Source organism: Tubulanus polymorphus, chromosome 2 (genome assembly GCF_964204645.1).
Source record: "Tubulanus polymorphus chromosome 2, tnTubPoly1.2, whole genome shotgun sequence".
Lineage (NCBI taxonomy): Eukaryota > Metazoa > Nemertea > Palaeonemertea > Tubulaniformes > Tubulanidae > Tubulanus > Tubulanus polymorphus.
This window is the reverse complement of record NC_134026.1, coordinates 7,638,108-7,659,128: the sequence shown is the minus strand read 5'-3', so window position 1 is coordinate 7,659,128 and position 21,021 is coordinate 7,638,108. Positions and strand designations below refer to the sequence as shown.

Genomic DNA, 21,021 nt, shown 5'->3' with positions numbered 1-21,021 from the left:
TTGGAAGTGCAGACACTGCAAATGCGAGTGAAACTGTTACAAGCATTATTGTTGTACGTTTTGATTTTGCAGTTTTCTGATCAGACGAAACCATTTTTGAACCTCTGAATAATTGAACTATTATGACAGAATTTGATGTTAGAATCAGAGATAAAGGCAGAACTAAGGTGTGGATGACAAATACCGCAAAATATCTTCTTTGGTCAGATAGTTCGTGGAAACATCCAAACGACTGGTTGGTAAAATGCATCGCCAAAACTGGGCTGAGATATAGAACCAGTACATTTATTGCAGTAATTATCAATGTAGTAATTCTCGCGAATCTCGGTGTACATATCAAACGAGATGTGAACGGGAAGAGCACAACTGCCGCACGTTCTAGAGATATTGCTACTATTAACCACGAACTGTTGACGCCGGCAAGTGCTATTGTAAATTCATATATTTTACAACTGATCACTGAATTCATGATAAATGTAGGACCATCTTTAACATGCAAGAGAACAAACTGTAAAACAGGCATCAATGTAAAATTGATAGAAAACATAGTATCACTGATAGACAAAACGATCAGATAGTTAGCGTAAGATAAACTGCGGAATCTGCGACTTATCATTATCAGGAAACTAGCTGAATTTCCGAAAATTCCTATCAGGAAAAATACAGGCAGAATTACCAATAACACAGTACGGTACATTCCAGACGTGTTCACAACAGACATTAGAACGATGTAACTGCTGAAAGTTCGACCGATTTGCATCTGAGTAGAATTCATGATTCATGATAATTAACTGCTGAAGGTGTTGACTGAATGTATCAGTAGACCGACGCAAATTAAAGCCATGTTTTACTTATTCAAGCTCACAATTCATTGGGCACATCAAATGAAAATTCAATTCTTAGAAATATAACTCAATTTACTCAGATTTTGTGTAAGTTGACTAGTGACCAAACTGTAAATGAAACTAAATCAAATATCAGTATTTGTTGTTCAAGAATTCATTGTAATTGGTGAAATATCGAGTAGTCTGAAGATGACATCTGAACAGGTTGGAAATATTAGCACAAGTTCATTTGTTCCTAGTGAGGTCAGAATTATATCTCAATGAATTCCTTCCATTGAGCAGGACGATCAGATCTGATTAGTAGATCAATAGCCGCGATCACACGGAGAGGATTTGGTCCAGGCCAAATTGGCAAGGATACAACCCGAGCGCTGTGTCTATCTAGTATCGACACGACACTAAATAGACAAAGCGAAGTGGGTCACTTTCGGAACAAGTTGCAATTCATACGCAATGATTTGACCCGTGCTGAAATTCTCGGGCCTGATCCGACATTTTTGGTTGGGCCAAAATTGGCTCGGGTCAAATAGGTACGGGTCCATTTGGCACCCGTGTGAACAAGTTGTTCCAGGTCTTATTTTGCATGGGCTTAATTAAATGCTCGTGTTATCGCAGCTGTAAGTTTGGCCGGCCGGGTAACTACGCGATTATAAGAGGAACCAAATGCAAACGAGATCTACCAAAACCATATACATTTATCTACATTTCAATTCTATAATCAGTATATTAATAATCTGAGACTTGTTTTACAGTCGATGTGGTGGTGTAGGTTACTTGTCAGGGAGTATAATCTGTTCTACTCTTGATGGTCTCTCGCATGGCCCCTCTTCCAATCTGATCGCTTCGTTTAACAGTCGGATAAACTGATCGTCGAATTCTTCCAAATCGTGATGAACTTTGATCCAAACATCGTCTGAAATCACAATAGTGCAAATTGCAAAATAACTTTATTAAGCAATGCATTATCCTCTCCCACAGCGATACTTATTCGTTTCTTTGCTTCAGACTATGTACGATTAGTATACATACGAGTGCTATTATGAGTACTACTATGATACTTCAAGATAGATGGGATGTAGAATATGATTTTGATAAAAAAGAACCACATATAATTAGCGAACTAACGAAAGGCAATAGGCATTACAAAATATGAACCAAATACAAGGCCAAATATCAAAAGTGGTCATAAATCGTAAGTTGTTAGATTAACTATAGATTGAACTTTGATGACCTTACAGTGTTCTTAAATCCTTATGCAACTGAGCCGTTGATGGCATATAAATACTTTCACTGAAAATGAACTCATTTCAACTTGAGAGAATTAATTCTTACAACACAGTTTGACACAGTGTTTCACTAATCGTAAGTAGTAATGATACCTTGTTTGATGTAGTCACCGACACGTATTTTAAGTTCTAATCCTACAGCATGATTTAACGGTTCGTTCACTCGCTTTCGTCCTGCTCCTAAACTATTTCCAACTTTAGCGATAGTCATAGCGTCAACATCATGAACATAACCTGCAAAATATTACCCGAACTAGGATATATTGGATATCGTACGAAATAGTCTTTTTTTCTGGAGCGGTGAGATGATATGTAGGGAAGATGAACAGATGAATATAGATGAAGAAGTTGTATGAAGTGAGCCAAACATGAAATCAATGGTTAACATTTTAAATGGATTTCTACAGCGGATTTTCATACAGAATTATTCACGCTTTTGTAAAAGATAAATGTATATAGATTTACCACATAGAAACAAACATGGATTTGATGGAAAATGTTATCGAGAAATTCTTTCCGTTCGACTGAGATTGGTAAGTATGTAGTAAAAGCGGAAGGAAGTATGCGTATTGTAAAATGCGAGTGAAACTGTTAGAATCATTATTGTTGCACGTATAAGTCTTGTAGTTTCCTGATAAGTTAATTATTGCGTAAAATTCAATGTACGTAAATGGTGAAATGATATCTTATAGTTAAACATGTAAACAGTTTGGGAAACGTATGCACAAATTCAATTTGTTGTTAGTGGTGGCAAAATGATTTCACAAAGTATTTCTACTTGTAAGCAGTACACACAAGTTAAATCCGATAATTTCATTTAAAATTTTTGATTTAACGATTGAATGAAAATTCGCTTCTTCATTAATTGATATCAGTATAACAATTATTGAATGATAGTTTGAAGCTTAGTGCATTTTTTCAATATCTATCTAACGAAAGGCTGTATTAGAATAAAGCATGAAAATGATTTTTGATACAAACGAAAAATCAAAATGAATTATTGACATCTTTTAGAATCAGAAATCCAATGATTTATGTAAAAAGGAATCTAATTATCAGAAATTTTGCATCTTTGACGTTGAACAAAACAATTGACTATTAATAAAATGTAATATACTATGTCACTGTAACCAGTCCACAGTAAAAAAAAACGGGTTCAAGTTGTATGAAGTGAATCAAACTTGAAATCAATACTTATTTGCCTGAAGTTCTACAGCAGATCTTTATGCAGAAATATTCACGAATTTCTCGCCCAAGTAAAAGATGTAAAAATTTACCACATAGTTACATACTTGAAACTGAACAAAAATGTCGTGTAGAAAATTCTTCTGTTCCGGGGAAATTGGTAACAATGCGGTAACAGCGGACGGAAGTGTGAATATTGCAAATGCGATTGAAACTGTTACAAGCATTATTGTCGTACGTTTTGATTTTGTAGTTTTCTTATCGGACGAAACCATTTTTGAACCTCTGAATAACTGAATTATTATAACAGAATTTGATGTTAGAATCAAAGATAATGGCAGAACGAAAACGTGGACGACAAATACCGCAAAATATCGTATTTGATCGATTAGTGTATAGTAACATCCAAAAGACTGGTCTGTAAAATGCACCGATAAACCGGATGTAAGACATATGAACAGTACATTTCCTGCAGTAATCATCAATATAGCAAATCTAGCGAATCTCGGTGTACATACCAAACGAGATGGGAACGGGAAGAGCACAACTGCCGCACGTTCTAGAGATATTGCTACTATTAACCACGAACTAATGCTAAATGTAAGATCCATTATAAACTCATATATTTGACAATTGACCATTGAATTCAACATGAATGTAGGACCATCTTTAACGCGCAAGACAAACTGTAAAACTGGCATCAGTGTATAATTGATACTGGACATGGAATCACTCAGCGACAAAACGATAAGATAGTTAGCGTAAGATAAACTGCGGAATCTGCGGCTTATCATTATCAGGAAAGTAGCTGAATTTCCAAACGTTCCAAACACGAACAAAACAGGCAGAATGACCAATGACACAGTACGGTAGATTCCAGACCTGTTCACCACAGACATGAGAACAATGTTACCCTGATAAGTTCGCCCGATCTGCATCTCAGTTGAATTCATTATTCATGACAATCAACTATTGAAAGCGTGGCCTGGACTGACAGTCTGATGTGTCCCGACTGTCTGAGAGTGTATTAATTGACTGAAAGTGTGGACTGAATGTATCAATTTGACCGAAGCAAATAAAGTGAAACTTATGTATTAATATAAAGATATTATTGAAGTTTTAATACTATCTGATGTATCAAAGCTACAATTCATTCGTAAGGTTTATTGTTCGCATCAAATGAAAAATCAATTCTCAGAAATCTTACACAATTTATTCAGATTTTGTGAAAGTTTATTATTCTGTGAAATATATTTAATGTCACTAAATTTGATATAGTTATCCGCTATATTAAACAAGAATTCATTGTAAATGGTGAAATAGCTAGTAGTAAAACACCTATTTAAACGGGAAAATCGAGCACAAACACAGATATCACAATGAATTCCTACCTATAAAAGCAGTACTATCACACCTGACCCGTGGCTCAATGGAGTTGGACAAAATTACGGATACCGACGTCCCGAGTTCAAATCTAGTACTCATGCACGCGCGCACGCACACACACCATCTTATTTGATCGGGTAATTTTCCATTTCATTTGAAGGATTTAAGTTGTAAGTAAGCTTAGATTATTTCTAGGGCCTGGAGTCAAAATTTTAAAAATCATACGAATTGACCCCATAATTTCTAGGTGTATATGATGACTCTTTTAAGTATTTCCTTTTAAAGATATGATCCTAATCCACTTAAGTACCGGATTTATTTGAACGGATATCAACAGTATATTGTTAAACTTTTGTAATACTCCAAACATGACCGTCCAGCTCGATGGCATCGCGAGGCACAAACCCTCACATATATTCCTCCTTCCCCCTCAACAGAGATACAAACCGCCAGTCAGATTCATATACGAGATGCAGCAATTCTGACTGCCTCATCAATGAAAAAAGGCATATTATACGAATGCCCAGGAAAAATAATTTTCAATCATTTTTCTAAGAGACCCGACTACAGCACGCTTGCCATTTACCTTTCAATTTTTTTCTTATGTCCTTTTCAACACGCCTGTACCTCTAATTGGGGGAGGGGGTGTTACTGAATTTTGGTACAAAGTGGTACATGGGGGAGGGGGGTCTGCAAAAAAGGTACGTACTTTGAGGGAGGGGGTATTAATCAATCTTGGTACGTACTCTATGCACCAAACTCAAATTAAAATAGCCGATACTTGTGTTTTATCGGCTTTTAGTGACTTGTTCAAGTGACTTGTAGTAGACTTCAACTGGGAATTCCCCATACCAGGTACCGGTATCGATCTAACACGCAATTGTTGGAATCAGGTATTCATATTGTTTATATTTTGTTTTGATTTTTGTTCTTTGCATCAATATAATTGGGGGGGGGGGGTGGTTATGGTGCCATGGTACGTACCTATGAGGGGGGGTCAGTGAATTTGGTACAAAGGTGGTACAAGGGGAGGGGGTCAGAAAAACGGGAGATTTTGAGGTACGTAATTTCTGGACGCTCCCTTAAGCAATGTAGAGGAGCCGTAACATCAGTGTATGTCAACCGATTTCATTAGTTCGAAGTTTACCACGTAGTTGAACATTTAAAGCTGGGTGAAAGGCATGGAACGTCATCAATGCAAAATCTAATTCGCAATATCACAGTAAAAGTTATCGGAAGTGTAAAACATTGCCAATACGAGTGAAACTGTTACTACAAGCATTATTGCTGCACGTTTTGATTTTGCAGTTTTCTGTTCAGACGAAACCATTTTTGAACCTCTGAATAACCGAATTATTACACTAGAATTTTATCTTAGAATCAATGGTTATCGCGGACGACAAAAATATACGTTGAAATATCTAATTTGATCAAAAAATTCATACGTGGTAAGTGAATGTAAATTTTGCGATGATTTGAAGCCCGATGCCGTTTGTCATTTGTGCGTGTTCGTGCGTGCGTGTATAAAAGTTGGCAAAATTTCTTATTTTGGAGTCGCACAGATTAACGATAATGCAGTTTAATTATCTGAATGAATCAAACTTGGAATGATTGGTTATTTGACTAATTTTCTACGGCTGATTTTCATGCAAAAATATTCACGAATTTCTCGTCCCAGTAAAAGATATATGTAGAAATTTACCACATAATTACACATAGCAAACTGATTAAAAATGTCATATAGAAATTCTCTCTGTTCCGGTGAAATTGGTAACAATGAATTAATGGTATTTGGAAGTGTAAACACTGCAAATGCGAGTGAAACGGTTACAAGCATTATTGTTGTACGTTTTGATTTTGTAGTTTTCTTATCAGACGAAACTATTTTTGAACCTCTGAATAACTGAATTATTATAACAGAATTTGATGTTAGAATCAAAGATTAAGGCAGAACGAAAACGTGAACAACAAATACCGCAAAATATCTTCTTTGGTCAGATAGTTCGTGGAAACATCCAAATAATTGGGTTGTAAAATGCATCGACAAAACAGGGCTGAGATATAGAACCAGTACGTTCACTACAGTAATTATCAACACAGCGAATCTAGCGAATCTTGGTGTACATATCAAACGCGATGTGAACGGGAAGAGCACAACTGCCGCACGTTCTAGAGATATTGCTGCTATTAACCACGAACTGTTAACGCCGGCAAGTGCTATTGTAAATTCATAGATTTGACAACTGATCAGTGAATTCATGATGAATATAGGACCACCTTTAACTTGCAAGAAAACAAACTGTAAAACGGGTATCAGTGTGAAACTGATGCAGTACATAGAATCACCGAGAGACAAAACGATCAGATAGTTAGCGTAAGATAAACTGCGGAATCTGCGACTTATCATTATCAGGAAAGTAGCTGAATTTCCGAAGACTCCCAACAGGAACAAGATAGGCAGAATGACCAATGACACAGCTAGGTAGGCTCCAGACCTCTTTACAACAGACATGAGAACGATGTAACTACTGAACGTGCGACCGATTTGCATCTGAGTCGAATTCATGATTCGCGACAATTAACTGCTGAAGGTGTGGACTGATTGTATCAATAGACTGACGCAAATTAAAGCCATGTCTTACTTATTTAAGCTCGCAATTCATTGGTCACATCAAATGAAAATTCAATTCTTAGAAATCTAGTACAATTTACTCAGATTTTGTGAAAGTTGTAACTAAGTTAAATATCAATATTCGTTGTACAAGAATTCATTGTATTTGGTGAAATATCGAATCTGAGGAAGACATCTGAACAGGTTGGAAAATCTAAGCACGAGTTAAATTTCTTCTGAGTGAGGCTGAATGATATCACAATGAATTCCAAGACGATCAGATCTGACCAGTGGATCAATAGCCGCGATCACACGGAGATGATTTGGTCCGGGACAAGTTTGCACGGATCAGGCCCGAGTCAATTTCAGCCCGTGCCTAACTAATGAGCGTGTTCGCACGTAAACTACTCACTCGTTACTAAACAATGCGAAGACCCGTGCTAAAATTCCCGGGCCTAATCCGACGTTGTTGGTTGGACCAAATTTGCCTCGGGTCAAATAGGTACGGGTCCATTTGGCACACGTGTGAACTAGGGCTTATGCTTAGGCTTTTGCATGGGCCAAATTCGGCCCGGGCCAAAATGCTCGTGTAATCGCAGAGGCTTTGGGCAACTAAGCGAATACAAGAGAAACCAAAGACAAAAAGAGATATACCAAAACCATATACATTAATCTATATTGTAATTTATAATCATAGAATAATACAGTATATCGTAGTAATCTGAGGCTTGTTTTGTAGTCGATGTAGTGGTGGTGTATAGGTTACTAGTCTGGGAGTATAATCTGTTCTACTCTTGATGGTCTCTCGCATGGTCCCTCTCCCAATCTGATCGCTTGGTTTAACAGTCCGATAAACTGATCGTTGAATTCTTCCAGATCGTGATGAACTTTGATCCAAACATCGTCTGAAATCACAATAGTACAAATTGTAAGATAACGTTATAAAACTATGCATTAATCCATGTAAAAAAAATTCACGCAAAATACATTTCAAACGATTAGTATGCATATGAGTGCATGGGCATTTTTGGGGGGTTCGTTTTAAGGAATAGAGGTATCCTCCCCAGAACATTTTTGAAAATTTCGTGCAAGCAGGCGCGTTCTGGTGCAATCTGAGGCCGATAGGTAGACTGGTTACCGTTAACTTGTATGTATCGATTATTATTTTGCTAATTTAGCAAGTGCAGACCATGTGCCATATGATTTTAATGAAAAGAACCACATCTAATTAGCAAACCAACGCAAGGCAATAGGTATTAAGATATGAACCACATACAAGGCCTAAGTTCAAAAGTAAATCGTAAGTTGTTAGATTAACTATAGATTGAACTAAGATGACCTTACAGTGTTCTTAAATCCTTTTGCAACTAAGCCGTTGATGGCATATAAATACTTTCACTGAAAATGAACTGATTTCAACTTAAGAGAATTAATTCTTACAACACAGTTTGACACAGTGTTTCACTAATCGTAAGTAGTAATGATACCTTGTTTGATGTAGTCACCGACACGTATTTTAAGTTCTAATCCTACAGCATGATTTAACGGTTCGTTCACTCGCTTTCGTCCTGCTCCTAAACTATTTCCAACTTTAGCGATAGTCATAGCGTCAACATCATGAACATAACCTGCAAAATATTACCCGAACTAGGATATATTGGATATCATACGAAATAGTCTTTTTTCTGGTCCGGTGAGGTGATATGTAGGGAAGATGAACAGATGAATATAGATGAAGAAGTTGTATGAAGTGAGCCAAACATGAAATCAATGGTTAACATTTTAAATGGATTTCTACAGCGGATTTTCATACAGAATTATTCACGCTTTTGTACAAGATAAAAGTATATAGATTTACCACATAGAAACAAACATGGATTTGATGGAAAATGTTATCGAGAAATTCTTTCCGTTCGACTGAGATTGGTAAGTATGTAGTAAAAGCGGAAGGAAGTATGCGTATTGTAAAATGCGAGTGAAACTGTTAGAATCATTATTGTTGCACGTATTAGTCTTGTAGTTTCCTGATAAGTTAATTATTGCGTAAAATTCAATGTACGTAAATGGTGAAATGATATCTTATAGTTAAACATGTAAACAGTTTGGGAAACGTATGCACAAATTCAATTTGTTGTTAGTGGTGGCAAAATGATTTCACAAAGTATTTCTACTTGTAAGCAGTACACACAAGTTAAATCCGATAATTTCATTTAAAATTTTTGATTTAACGATTGAATGAAAATTCGCTTCTTCATTAATTGATATCAGTATAACAATTATTGAATGATAGATTGAAGCTTAGTGCATTTTTTCAATATCTATCTAACGAAAGGCTGTATAGAATAAGGCATGAAAATGATTTTTGAAAGAAACGAAAAATCAAAATGAATTATTGACATCTTTTAGAATCAGAAATCCAATGATTTATGTAAAAAGGAATCTAATTATCAGATATTTTGCATCTTTGACGTTGAACAAAACAATTGACTATTAATAAAATGTAATATACTATGTCACTGTAACCAGTCCACAGTAAAAAAACAACGGGTTCAAGTTGTATGAAGTGAATCAAACTTGAAATCAATAGTTATTTGCCTGAAGTTCTACAGCAGATCTTTATGCAGAAATATTCACGAATTTCTCGCCCCAGTAAAAGATATATGTAAAAATTTACCACATAGTTACAAACTTGAAACTGAACAAAAATGTCGTGTAGAAAATTCTTCTGTTCCGGGGAAATTGGTAACAATGCGGTAACAGCGGACGGAAGTGTGAATATTGCAAATGCGATTGAAACTGTTACAAGCATTATTGTCGTACGTTTTGATTTTGTAGTTTTCTTATCGGACGAAACCATTTTTGAACCTCTGAATAACTGAATTATTATAACAGAATTTGATGTTAGAATCAAAGATAATGGCAGAACGAAAACGTGGACGACAAATACCGCAAAATATCGTATTTGATCGATTAGTGTATAGTAACATCCAAAAGACTGGTCTGTAAAATGCACCGATAAACCAGATGTAAGACATATGAACAGTACATTTCCTGCAGTAATTATCAATATAGCAAATCTAGCGAATCTTGGTGTACATACCAAACGAGATGTGAACGGGAAGAGCACAACTGCCGCACGTTCTAGAGATATTGCTACTATTAACCACGAACTAATGCTAAATGTAAGATCCATTATAAACTCATATATTTGACAATTGACCATTGAATTCAACATGAATGTAGGACCATCTTTAACGCGCAAGACAAACTGTAAAACTGGCATCAGTGTATAATTGATACTGGACATGGAATCACTCAGCGACAAAACGATAAGATAGTTAGCGTAAGATAAACTGCGGAATCTGCGGCTTATCATTATCAGGAAAGTAGCTGAATTTCCAAACGTTCCAAACACGAACAAAACAGGCAGAATGACCAATGACACAGTACGGTAGATTCCAGACCTGTTCACCACAGACATGAGAACAATGTTACCCTGATAAGTTCGCCCGATCTGCATCTCAGTTGAATTCATTATTCATGACAATCAACTATTGAAAGCGTGGCCTGGACTGACAGTCTGATGTGTCCCGACTGTCTGAGAGTGTATTAATTGACTGAAAGTGTGGACTGAATGTATCAATTTGACCGAGGCAAATAAAGTGAAACTTATGTATTAATATAAAGATATTATTGAAGTTTTAATACTATCTGATGTATCAAAGCTACAATTCATTTGTAAGGTTTATTGTTCGCATCAAATGAAAAATCAATTCTCAGAAATCTTACACAATTTATTTAGATTTTGTGAAAGTTTATTATTCTGTGAAATATATTTAATGTCACTAAATTTGATATAGTTACCCGCTATACTATACAAGAATTCATTGTAAATGGTGAAATAGCTAGTAGTAAAACACCTATTTAATCGGGAAAATCGAGCACAAACACAGATATCACAATGAATTCCTACCTATAAAAGCAGTACTATCACACCTGACCCGCGGCTCAATGGAGTTGGACAAAATTACGGATACCGACGTCCCGAGTTCAAATCTAGTACACATGCACGCGCGCACGCACACACACCATCTTATTTGATCGGGTAATTTTCCATTTCATTTGAAGGATTTAAGTTGTAAGTAACCTTAGATTATTTCTAGGACCTGGAGTCAAAATTTTAAAAATCATACGAATTGACCCCATAATTTCTAGGTGTATATGATGACTCTTTTGAGTATTTCCTTTTTAAAGATATGCTCCTAATCCACAAACTAAGCTTATGCCTGATTCAATTTCGCTTTTTGAAAGCGAACTCCTTGTACTAGTATTTGAAAATCTTGATGATCTTTGGCTATATTTATTAAACGGTCCTCCAAGTCACATGGAAAATTTGAAGGGTTCTTGAGATACTCTTACTTTCAATTGATACTTCAATTTTATATATATATTTTGATATTTAAGATTTTGAGAAAGATAACAAGAAGATTAGAATAGATTCAACAAGTTTTAAAGATTGAATCAAACTTGAAGATCAATGGTTATTTGTCTGTATTTCTACAGCGGATTTTCATACAGAAATATTCACGAATTTCTCGTCCCAGTAAAATATATATGTAGAAATTTACCACATAGTTTCACATAAAGAACTGATTGAAAATGTCATATAGGAAATGTCTTTGTTCTGGTGAGATTGGTAAAAATGTAGTAATAGTGGATGGAATTGTAAATAATGCAAATGCGAATGAAACTGTTACAAGCATTATTGTTGTACGTTTAGATTTTGTAGTTTTCTGATCAGATGAAACCATTTTTGAACCCCTGAATAACTGAATTATTATAACAGAGTTTGATGTCAGGATCAAAGATAACGGTAGAATGAAAATGTGAACGACAATTACGGAGAACAAATTTATCTGGTCGACTAATTCATAGTAACATCCAAAAAACTGGTCGGGAAAATGTATCGACAAAGTAGATAAAAGATTTATAACCACTACATTTACTGCAGTAATTATCAATATAGTTAATCTGGCAAATATCGGTGTACATATCAAACGAGATGTGAACGGGAAGAGCACAACTGCCGCACGTTCCAGAGATATTGCCACTATCAACCATAATTGCAGCATGCAAGTGCCATTACAAAATCATAGATTTGACAACAAATCAGTGAATTCATCATGAATATAGGACCTGTTTTAGAATGCAAGAGAACAAACTGTAAAACAGGCATCAGAGTAAAATTGATACAATATATGGAATCACATAGAGACAAAACGATAAGATAGTTTGCGTAAGACAAAGTACGGAATCTGCGACTAATCATTATCAGAAAAGTAGCTGAATTTCCAGAGACTCCTAACAGGAACCAAATAGGCAGAATGACCAGTGACACAGTACGGTAGATTCCAGACCTGTTCACCACAGACATGAGCAGAATGTAACTGTTATAAGGTCGACCGATTTGAATCTGAGTAGAATTCATGATTCCCTTGGATCATGTGAGTGTACCAACTGTGCTGTCTGAGGGTGTACCGACTGTTTGAGAGCGGAGTAACTGTCTGAGAATGTTCTTGAACTGACCGGGTTTTCTCGGATATTGGAAAATCAATTCAACTTTAATATAACGATATCATTAGTCTTTATTACTGTTTCCATCCATTCGTAAGAATCATTGTTAACATCGAATGAAAAATCAATTCTCAGAAATCTTACTCAATTTACTCAGATTTTGTGAAAGTTTTTCATTGTGTAAAATACTAATTTGATTAAATTGTTATTCATTGTAAATGGTGAAATGCATAATTCTATATTAAAACATCTGAACAGGTTGGAAAATATTTTATCAGTTCTATACAGGGAAAACAAATGTCTTAATTTCAACGGTGCATTATCCAACCACAACAGTAGCTAGGAGTTCTCAAGTACATTGTTTATTACGGTAGATTCCAGATAGATAGATTCCCTGCACAACAGTGATGAGAACAATGTAGCTGCTGTACGTTCGACCGATCTACATCTCAGTAGAATTCACAATCCACAAAAATTTACTGTTTCAGGTGTGGTCTTACTCTATATCTAGAGTGATGCAAATTAAACCCATGTCTCACAATATCACATCAAATAAAGCGGGATAATCACATCTGAGCCGTGGCTCGATGGGGTTGGACAACCATCTCATACTGGGGAAATCTTTGTTTGTGATGAATTTGGTTCTATAGCCACCTTAAAAACGTACCTGATTTATTTGCAAGGATATCAACAGTATGTTTAGCTTTTGTCATAACATTCCAAACATCCCCGTCCGGGTCACATAGCAATTCAGATTCTTCAGTTGATACGCCTTGAGCAATTAACATCTCCTGGAACTTAATCAAGGCGCTTCCATCGTTCAGAACATTCCTGATCATTGCTTTTCCCAAATCCACACTATCAGCCTGATTCGCCAAATAAAGCAGCACACCGCCTGTTGAACATCGCAGAATGACTACTTGTATGAAAATGTTGACATATTACAAGACTTGTTTGTTGATGACATTTGTTTCAAATCATGGAATTGTAAAACAGTCCACGGCATTGAACTAAGAAAAGTCTAAGGCTTACTTAGTTATATAGCCAATGTAACAACATTACGACCAGTCTTAAGATTTAAGACCACTTTTGGACTTAACTACCGCCTGAAACCAGTTCCACTGTTCTCAGTCAAAATATGACTCTACGGCCAAACATTTGGCTCTACGTCAACTTTTCGCATAGGCCAATCTACGAGCAATTATCTGAAGTTCAGATAATTGCTCGTAGGGCCAATTGAGCTTCGACTGATCTTAGAAGTATAGAAAAACTGCGAAACTGAATAATGAAGTCAGTATTCTTATAATACCTTGTGCAACTACAAGTTGATCTAGATCATCGGGTCCCTCGCCTTTCATGCATTGTATTGATTCTTCGATCTCCAGTGCATTACCAACCATAAACCCGATAGGATGGTCCATTCTAGATAAACAAACTGCTATCTTCATTCCAAGACCTTTTCCCACCTCTACCTGCAAAAATAGATAGAATTTATATTCACAGTTAGACCTGTTCAATTTAATTCCATGTAAATTTCAGTCTCGTGGGCTTAAGTTTTCAATGGCAGTTCTTTATTCGACAATTAGATGAATTTCAACAAAAGATGGCATCATCCTTGCAAAGCTATTGCTCATCAAAATAACTCTAGTCCTGGCTCATAAGCTTAGTAGATTCGATCTTGGGCCTCAAACATGCCAGTTGAGCATGCACACCACAAGACCAGAGAACGGTTGTGAATGGCGGAGTTTGTAAATTTTTCAGGTCGGTGTGGTGGCCCATTTAGCTGTGGTAACCGGTCAAGTGTGTGGCTAGTGATCAGTTAGGTGTAATGACCGGTCAAGCTATGTTTTTGCTGAATAAAAGCCTTTGTATGGACATTAGTGACTGACCATATTTTTGGCTAGGCGTAAAGCATTTTCTTTAGTCTTCATGAAGGCAGCAGTCCCAAACTTAACATCGAGAACTAAACACGAGATCCCTTCAACAGCTTTCTTAGACACGATTGAAGCTGTAAAGAGACTTTTCTTATTAAGTGATATAGTTGTAGAGGAGCCGTGTTAACCTACTGTCTAATCAGGCGTGCTAAGACAAATAAGTAGCTTAACTAGTCTTCATTACAAATAATAGCTATTGCCACAAGCGCATATAATCACTAACCCACGATTAGAGGAATATTCGCTACCGTTGATGTAACGTTTCTGGTTGCGTAGAAAATACGATCAGCTGGATTTAGTTGTTTAGTTTGACTGACTATACAACCACCTACTGTTCCCAACAATGTTTCCATCGACGAAATATTCTGATCTGGGTTATATCCCGGTATTGATTCCAGTTTATCTATAGTGCCTCCTGTATGTTCCAAACTCCGTCCTGCCATCATCGGCACCTGAAACATAGAGATAACGTTAATCAAAATTGCTCATTTCGTTCACCATTACAGAATCGATTCCATAGTGAGTTTCTTTGGAATGTTAAATTGGCAATTGAAGGACCTAGGAACAGCTACTGATGTCCTTAAGATATTGATATTGATGTTTCTATATTCCCCTTAAGACACCCTAATGTGTTAGATTAGTTCTATAACCAAATTAAGGTTAGAATGGTCTTGACTATGCAACTGACGCCTGGGCAATGATTTTCACCTTGGATTCAGCCCATTATAAGATTTCAATCCATATGTTAATCTATTTCTGAATAAATATCCTCATTATTTCTGGAACTATTGGGTCCTCGTAAGATTCCTTACCTTTAGTCCACATGCGATAAGAGCAGGAGCCAGTGGAATACTGACTTTATCTCCAACTCCTCCAGTACTGTGTTTATCTACTACAAGATCCCTCCAGTCGTCGGGCCAGGTTAACAGAGCACCAGAATGCATGAACTGGTTAGTTAGATGCACAGTCTCCCGTACTGTCATACCTTTCACATATATAGCCATTAACATTGCTCCTGAAACCATTCATATTAGCAATGATGTCGAATAGGTTGTAAATCAATAGGGTTGCCGATGAAATACATAAGAAATGTGCTCATTAAATGTCTAATTTCTGGTGTTCATAATGGGATACCGGCAACACCAGATGGCGCAACAAAACACTGGGTTACTCGTGGTGAAAATCAGTTCATTTTCAATGAATTTTGAACATTATTTTTAGGCTTCCAAATCCGGAAATTATCAAACGAGTCATCGAATTGATATAAGATTTCCTTTCTCTCTCAGTATATGGTATTGATTTCACTGAAAATTGATTTACTAATCAGAAAACTTGACTCGAAGTTTATTGAAATGTAGAAGAAATTGAAGCGCGGTAACCCAGTGCCACTAGCGATCCTGGCGGATTATCGCTGAATCCTCGCTTCCCTCAATAGCCTTGCCGGTATCCCATTCATTTTTAATCAGAATCTCCGGTGTAGTTCGGTACACTGTGAAGCGTTGACGATAAGTTTGTGAAAACATGCTGATTAAACATCTGCTGTAACAGGAATGTCTTGGGTGAGATACTGAACATATATGAACTGTGGACGATCAGGTTTTTATAGTGAACTGATTTTTAATGTCTGGTGTATTTAGTTCAATTTCAATAAAAATTTGGAAGGTGACTGCGAAATGAAAAGGTGAAGTCCTGAACACATGTTAAATCTGGAATACTAACCAACTGTATCTTACCTAGCTGTGATTGACGTATCTCTTCCTCAACGACTCCTTTCACAAAGAAATGAATCTCATCTTCATCAAGTTCTTCGCCATCTTTCTTCTTATCGATCAGAGTCTGTGTAACCATGACAGCAGCATCTTCGTGGTCCATTAGACTAGTGTTAAATGGTTCAAAACCGTCAGTTGCAGGCATCTTGCTTTACCAACTGAAATATACTATCCTGTATCATAAATGTAAAACCTACACTATGGTGTGTTCAGCAGTCACCGCTGTCTACCATCTGGTGCCCATCGCAAATATACAAATCTTTTTTAATTTTTCCGTCACTTTTTATTTTATCAAATCGATATATCGAATAAACAGTGAGGTCTCTAGTACAACTCCATTATCTTAGCTCACCACGCGCTAGTTCCTCAGTTCCACAGATCCACAGTTCCAATGTTTCACAGTTCCCCGGTTCCCATTTAACGACAGCAACGGCATGAATTTCAATTTTGGAGTCAAATTCTAATCGAGATATTTGGAATCAAGTCCTGAATCAAACTTGAAATCAATTGCTACGTATTTTTAACAGAATTTCAACTGCGGATCTTCATTCAGTTGTATGTATTAAATATTGCATCATAGAGATGTGAACGGGAAAAACACAATAGTTAACTGCCGCACGTTCTAGAGATATTAGTACTATTAACTACGAAATATTGCCACCAAGTGCCAAAAAGGAATCATAGAACTGACAACTGATCAGTGAATTCATGATGAATATATAGGACCATTTTTAACGTGGAAGAGAACAAACGGTAAAATAGGCATCAGTGTATCGATGTACCGTGAAATCACAAAAATCTTAATTGTGCGAAGGTTTATATTTTTGGAGTTGGACAAATTAACAGTAAAATTTAATTTAATGAATGTTCCTGTAACCAGTCTTCAGTAAATACGGGTTAAAGCTGTATCAAGTGAATCAAATTTGAAATCACTGGTTATTTGACTGAATTTCTACAGCATATTTTCATGCAGAAATATTCACGAATTTCTCGTCCCAGTAAAAGATAAATGTAAAAATTTACCACATAGTTACACATTTCAAACTGAGTGAAAAACTCGTATAGAAATTCTCTTTGTTTAGGGGAAACTTGTATAAATAAGGTAATAGTGGTTGGAAGTGTACATATTGCAAATACGAGTGAAACTGTTACAAGCATTATTGTTGTACGTTTTGATTTCGTAGTTTTCTGATCAGCCGAAATCCTTTTTGAACCTCTGAATATTAACTGAACTATAATAACAGAATTTGATATTAGAATCAAAGATAATGGCAGAATGACAACGTAGATTACAAATACCGCAAAATATGTCATTTGGTCAATTAATTTATAGTAACATCCAAAAAACTTGTCGAAAACATGCATCGATAAAGCAGGTGTGAGATATAGAATCAGTGAATTCACTGCAATAATTATCAATATAACAAACCTAGCGAATCTCGGTGTACATATCAAACGAGATGTGAACGGGAAGAGCACAACTGCCGCACGTTCTAGAGATATTGCTACTATTAACCACGCACTATTGATTACTGCAAGCGTCATAACAAATCCGTACATTTTACAACTGATCAGTGAATTCAGGATGAATATAGGACCATCTTTAACGTGCAAGAGAAGAAACTTTAAAACAGGCATTAGTGTATAATTGATGCAGCACATAGAATCACTCAGCGTCAAAACGATAAGATAGTTAGCGTAAGATAAACTGTAGAATCTACGACTTATCATTATCAGGAAAGTAGCTGAATTTCCAAACGCTCCAAACAGGAATAAGCCCGGCAGAATGACCAATAACACAGTGCGGTAGATTCCAGACTTGTTCGCTAAAGACATGATGAGAGTGTTACTGGGAAATGTTCGATCAGTCGGCATTTGAGTAGAATTCATGAATCACGATAATCAACCGTTGAAGGTATGGATTGGATGTAATAGACTGATTCAAATCAAAGCCATTTATTATTTACTGATGCTCACAATTCATCGTTCGCATCCCAAATGGAAAATCTCAATAATCAGTGACTGATAGTATACTGACTTGTCTGAGAATGTTCTGGAACTGACCGTGTCTTCTCGCGAATCGGAAAATTAATTCTAATCTACAATAAAGAAACCATTATCACAGCTACAATTCATTTCTGAGATGTATTGTTAACAGCGAATAGAAAATCAATTCTCACAAATTGAATGAGAGTCTAATATCGTGTAAAATATATATGTCACTAAATTAGATATAAATAAACGTTGTACAAGAATTTATTGTAAATGGTGAAATATTTCATAGTAAAACATCTGAACAGGTTGGAAAATGTTTACACGAGTTCAAAATTCGTTGTCAAGTCAGGACAGAAATATATCACAATGGATTCTTATTTGTAAGTAAGACAATCCCATCCGTATCTTAATTAATGGATGGGATTGGACAACCATCTCATAAATCTTTGTTTGTGATGAATCTGGTTAAACGTACCTGATTTATTTGCAAGGATATCAACAGTATGTTTAGCTATTGTCATAACACTCCAAACATCCCCGCTCGGGTCACATAGCGATTCAGATTCTTCAGTTGATACACCTTGAACAATTAACATTTCCTGAAACTTTTACAAAGCGCGTCTATCGTTCAGAACTTTTCTGATCATTGCTTTACCTATTCATCCACACTTATCAGCCTAATTCGCACACCTCCTTTAAATCAGTGTCACTCTCCCCATAATGCTGTATAATACTGTTTCTTCTCCATTGACTTGAATCATTTACCTGATGAAACTATAAATGTACAAAGTAGCATCATCTGGTGAATGGTTTTAATCTTCCACTCATTTACATGATGAACCTACTCTTTGCGCTTGTAGCAAAAGCTTGTAATTTCTAATACATGTATCGATATCGTTAACCAACCACTCCAAGCCCCAGGGTTCGAATCCACGGATCTAAGCTTTAAAAGAGAAGCCCCCGAAGAGGCCCACCAGGGTTCAAACCCATCCGAGAGATAATAAAAAGGCGACTGACCGCTAGTGAACTTTAAATGAAAAATATAAAATATAAGGGGTATATTTTATATGATTACGATTTATTTTACTTTATCTATTACATCGTAACAATCTTGCAAATGAACATGTTTCTAAATATGCTGATAACCTTTTATGTACATCAAACCAGTCCCATAAATTAAATAAAAAAGAGCAATATGGAAACAAAAACAAAATGGCGGCGATTATTCTCTCGCTATAAGTGCTATTTCAGTTGGTTCGGGAATTATCGGAAAACCGTAACAATCTACCGAATATTTACGAATAATATTTTGAATTTTGTTTCTCGTTTCACCTGGCAGTTTGCCGATATCTTCGATATCCATTTGTGTTTCATAAGACAACAGCCCGTCCGCCATGTGGTGAATCTGTTTATCGAATTCACTGATACAAACTCCACCAGGTTCCAACGCTAAATGTAAAATAACACCGTATATCACTGTTTCCTTAGAGACAATTCGAGTCTTAGTCCCGGCCAGAATGTCAAGAATCGACAATTCTTTTTTGTTTCTGTTAGGTGGCGATTCGTCAGTCGTTTGAGATGGTATAATATGTTTGAATTCATCACGCATTAGTTCAGTAGACTTGCTATTCACATGCAGCGAAGTGTATGCCCTTCCGTTACTGTGTGCCAGTTCGTGCAAGGCAGTTTCCAAAACGAATCCAGGATCATCAAAATAGTAGAGAACATGTGAAAATACCAACAAATCGTAGAAATTATTCGGCAGAAATGATCGACTTTCTTCTGAGTTGAAGTGTCGGTTGTGTATGGTGTAAGAGAAGTCAAACTTACTGGCCAGTAAACCCATCCGTTCTTTCAGTTCAATCAACATATGAGTGTTTGGTTCTACACAATCTAACCGATCAATTCTAATATCACTCCAAGCTGTAAACAGTGCGTCTTCAATCAGATGTCCACGAGCGGGACCTATTGCCAGTATTCTCAATCCACGGGAGTCTTCTACGGCACGGCATTCTTTGTAACAGCGACGGAACGCTTCAGCCAGTTTATTACATTTTCCATTTACCGAATATCCTAGAAATCCACTAGAGAAATTTCGGAAAACGTTAAAAGCTTGGCTGTAGTTGCTATCATTCATTTCCACTATTATGCATCCACTTGGAAAAGTACGCAGATAGAATTAGTCTTGTGGTGGTAGACTGTTTACCGGTTGTGCAGTTGACTATGTATACAATATGTAGTACCGCGTGGCAGCTTTCAAATTGCATTTTATGTATTTTTAACTTATATCAACAATACAGCGTGTAAAACGTAGCAAAAGCATAGTAAAAGCTAAAGTATATTGTATGTATTTTTCCAATTTCTGCTGCTAAATGTGGGTCATCGGTGTAGAAATAAAACCTAATCAATACTGACTGACTGACTATACTGCTGTAT

At 36.3% G+C, this 21,021-nt stretch overlaps 3 protein-coding genes across 7 annotated transcripts in view; all 3 read right to left on the bottom strand.

Annotated features, from left to right (window-relative positions):
• Positions 1–1,615: 1,615 nt before the first annotated feature.
• Positions 1,616–3,284, bottom strand: LOC141898372 (thymidine phosphorylase-like). Its single transcript, XM_074784224.1, has 3 exons — positions 3,249–3,284; positions 2,225–2,365; positions 1,616–1,758 (listed from the first exon to the last, which is right to left on the bottom strand). Exons 2-3 carry the CDS (start codon positions 2,340–2,342, stop codon positions 1,616–1,618), a joined length of 261 nt encoding a protein of 86 aa, XP_074640325.1. The 5' UTR covers positions 2,343–2,365; positions 3,249–3,284.
• A 4,748-nt stretch (positions 3,285–8,032) lies between these two features.
• Positions 8,033–21,021, bottom strand: part of LOC141898439 (thymidine phosphorylase-like) — a 23,284-nt gene continuing 10,295 nt past the window's right edge. Inside the window, exons 1-9 of one of the 5 annotated variants that reach the window (XM_074784314.1) lie at positions 18,020–18,122; positions 16,555–16,748; positions 15,634–15,836; positions 15,045–15,273; positions 14,777–14,895; positions 14,197–14,359; positions 13,555–13,806; positions 8,801–8,941; positions 8,033–8,218 (exon numbers count right to left, since the gene is read on the bottom strand). In XM_074784314.1, coding sequence (XP_074640415.1) covers positions 8,079–8,218; positions 8,801–8,941; positions 13,555–13,806; positions 14,197–14,359; positions 14,777–14,895; positions 15,045–15,273; positions 15,634–15,836; positions 16,555–16,735 — 1,428 coding nt within the window. In that variant the 5' untranslated portion in view covers positions 16,736–16,748; positions 18,020–18,122 and the 3' untranslated portion in view covers positions 8,033–8,078. Of the gene's footprint in view, positions 8,219–8,800; positions 8,942–13,554; positions 13,807–14,196; positions 14,360–14,776; positions 14,896–15,044; positions 15,274–15,633; positions 15,837–16,554; positions 16,749–16,942; positions 17,005–18,019; positions 18,123–21,021 lie in introns of those variants that run through there. The other 4 variants (XM_074784317.1, XM_074784318.1, XM_074784316.1 and 1 more) reach the window with 4 other exon arrangements.
• The window catches only part of LOC141899558 (uncharacterized), a 1,809-nt gene continuing 1,642 nt past the window's right edge, over positions 20,855–21,021 (bottom strand). The window contains exon 2 of the mRNA XM_074785932.1: positions 20,855–20,950. The gene's annotated coding sequence lies outside the window, so the exon portion shown is untranslated. The remainder of the gene's footprint in view (positions 20,951–21,021) is intronic.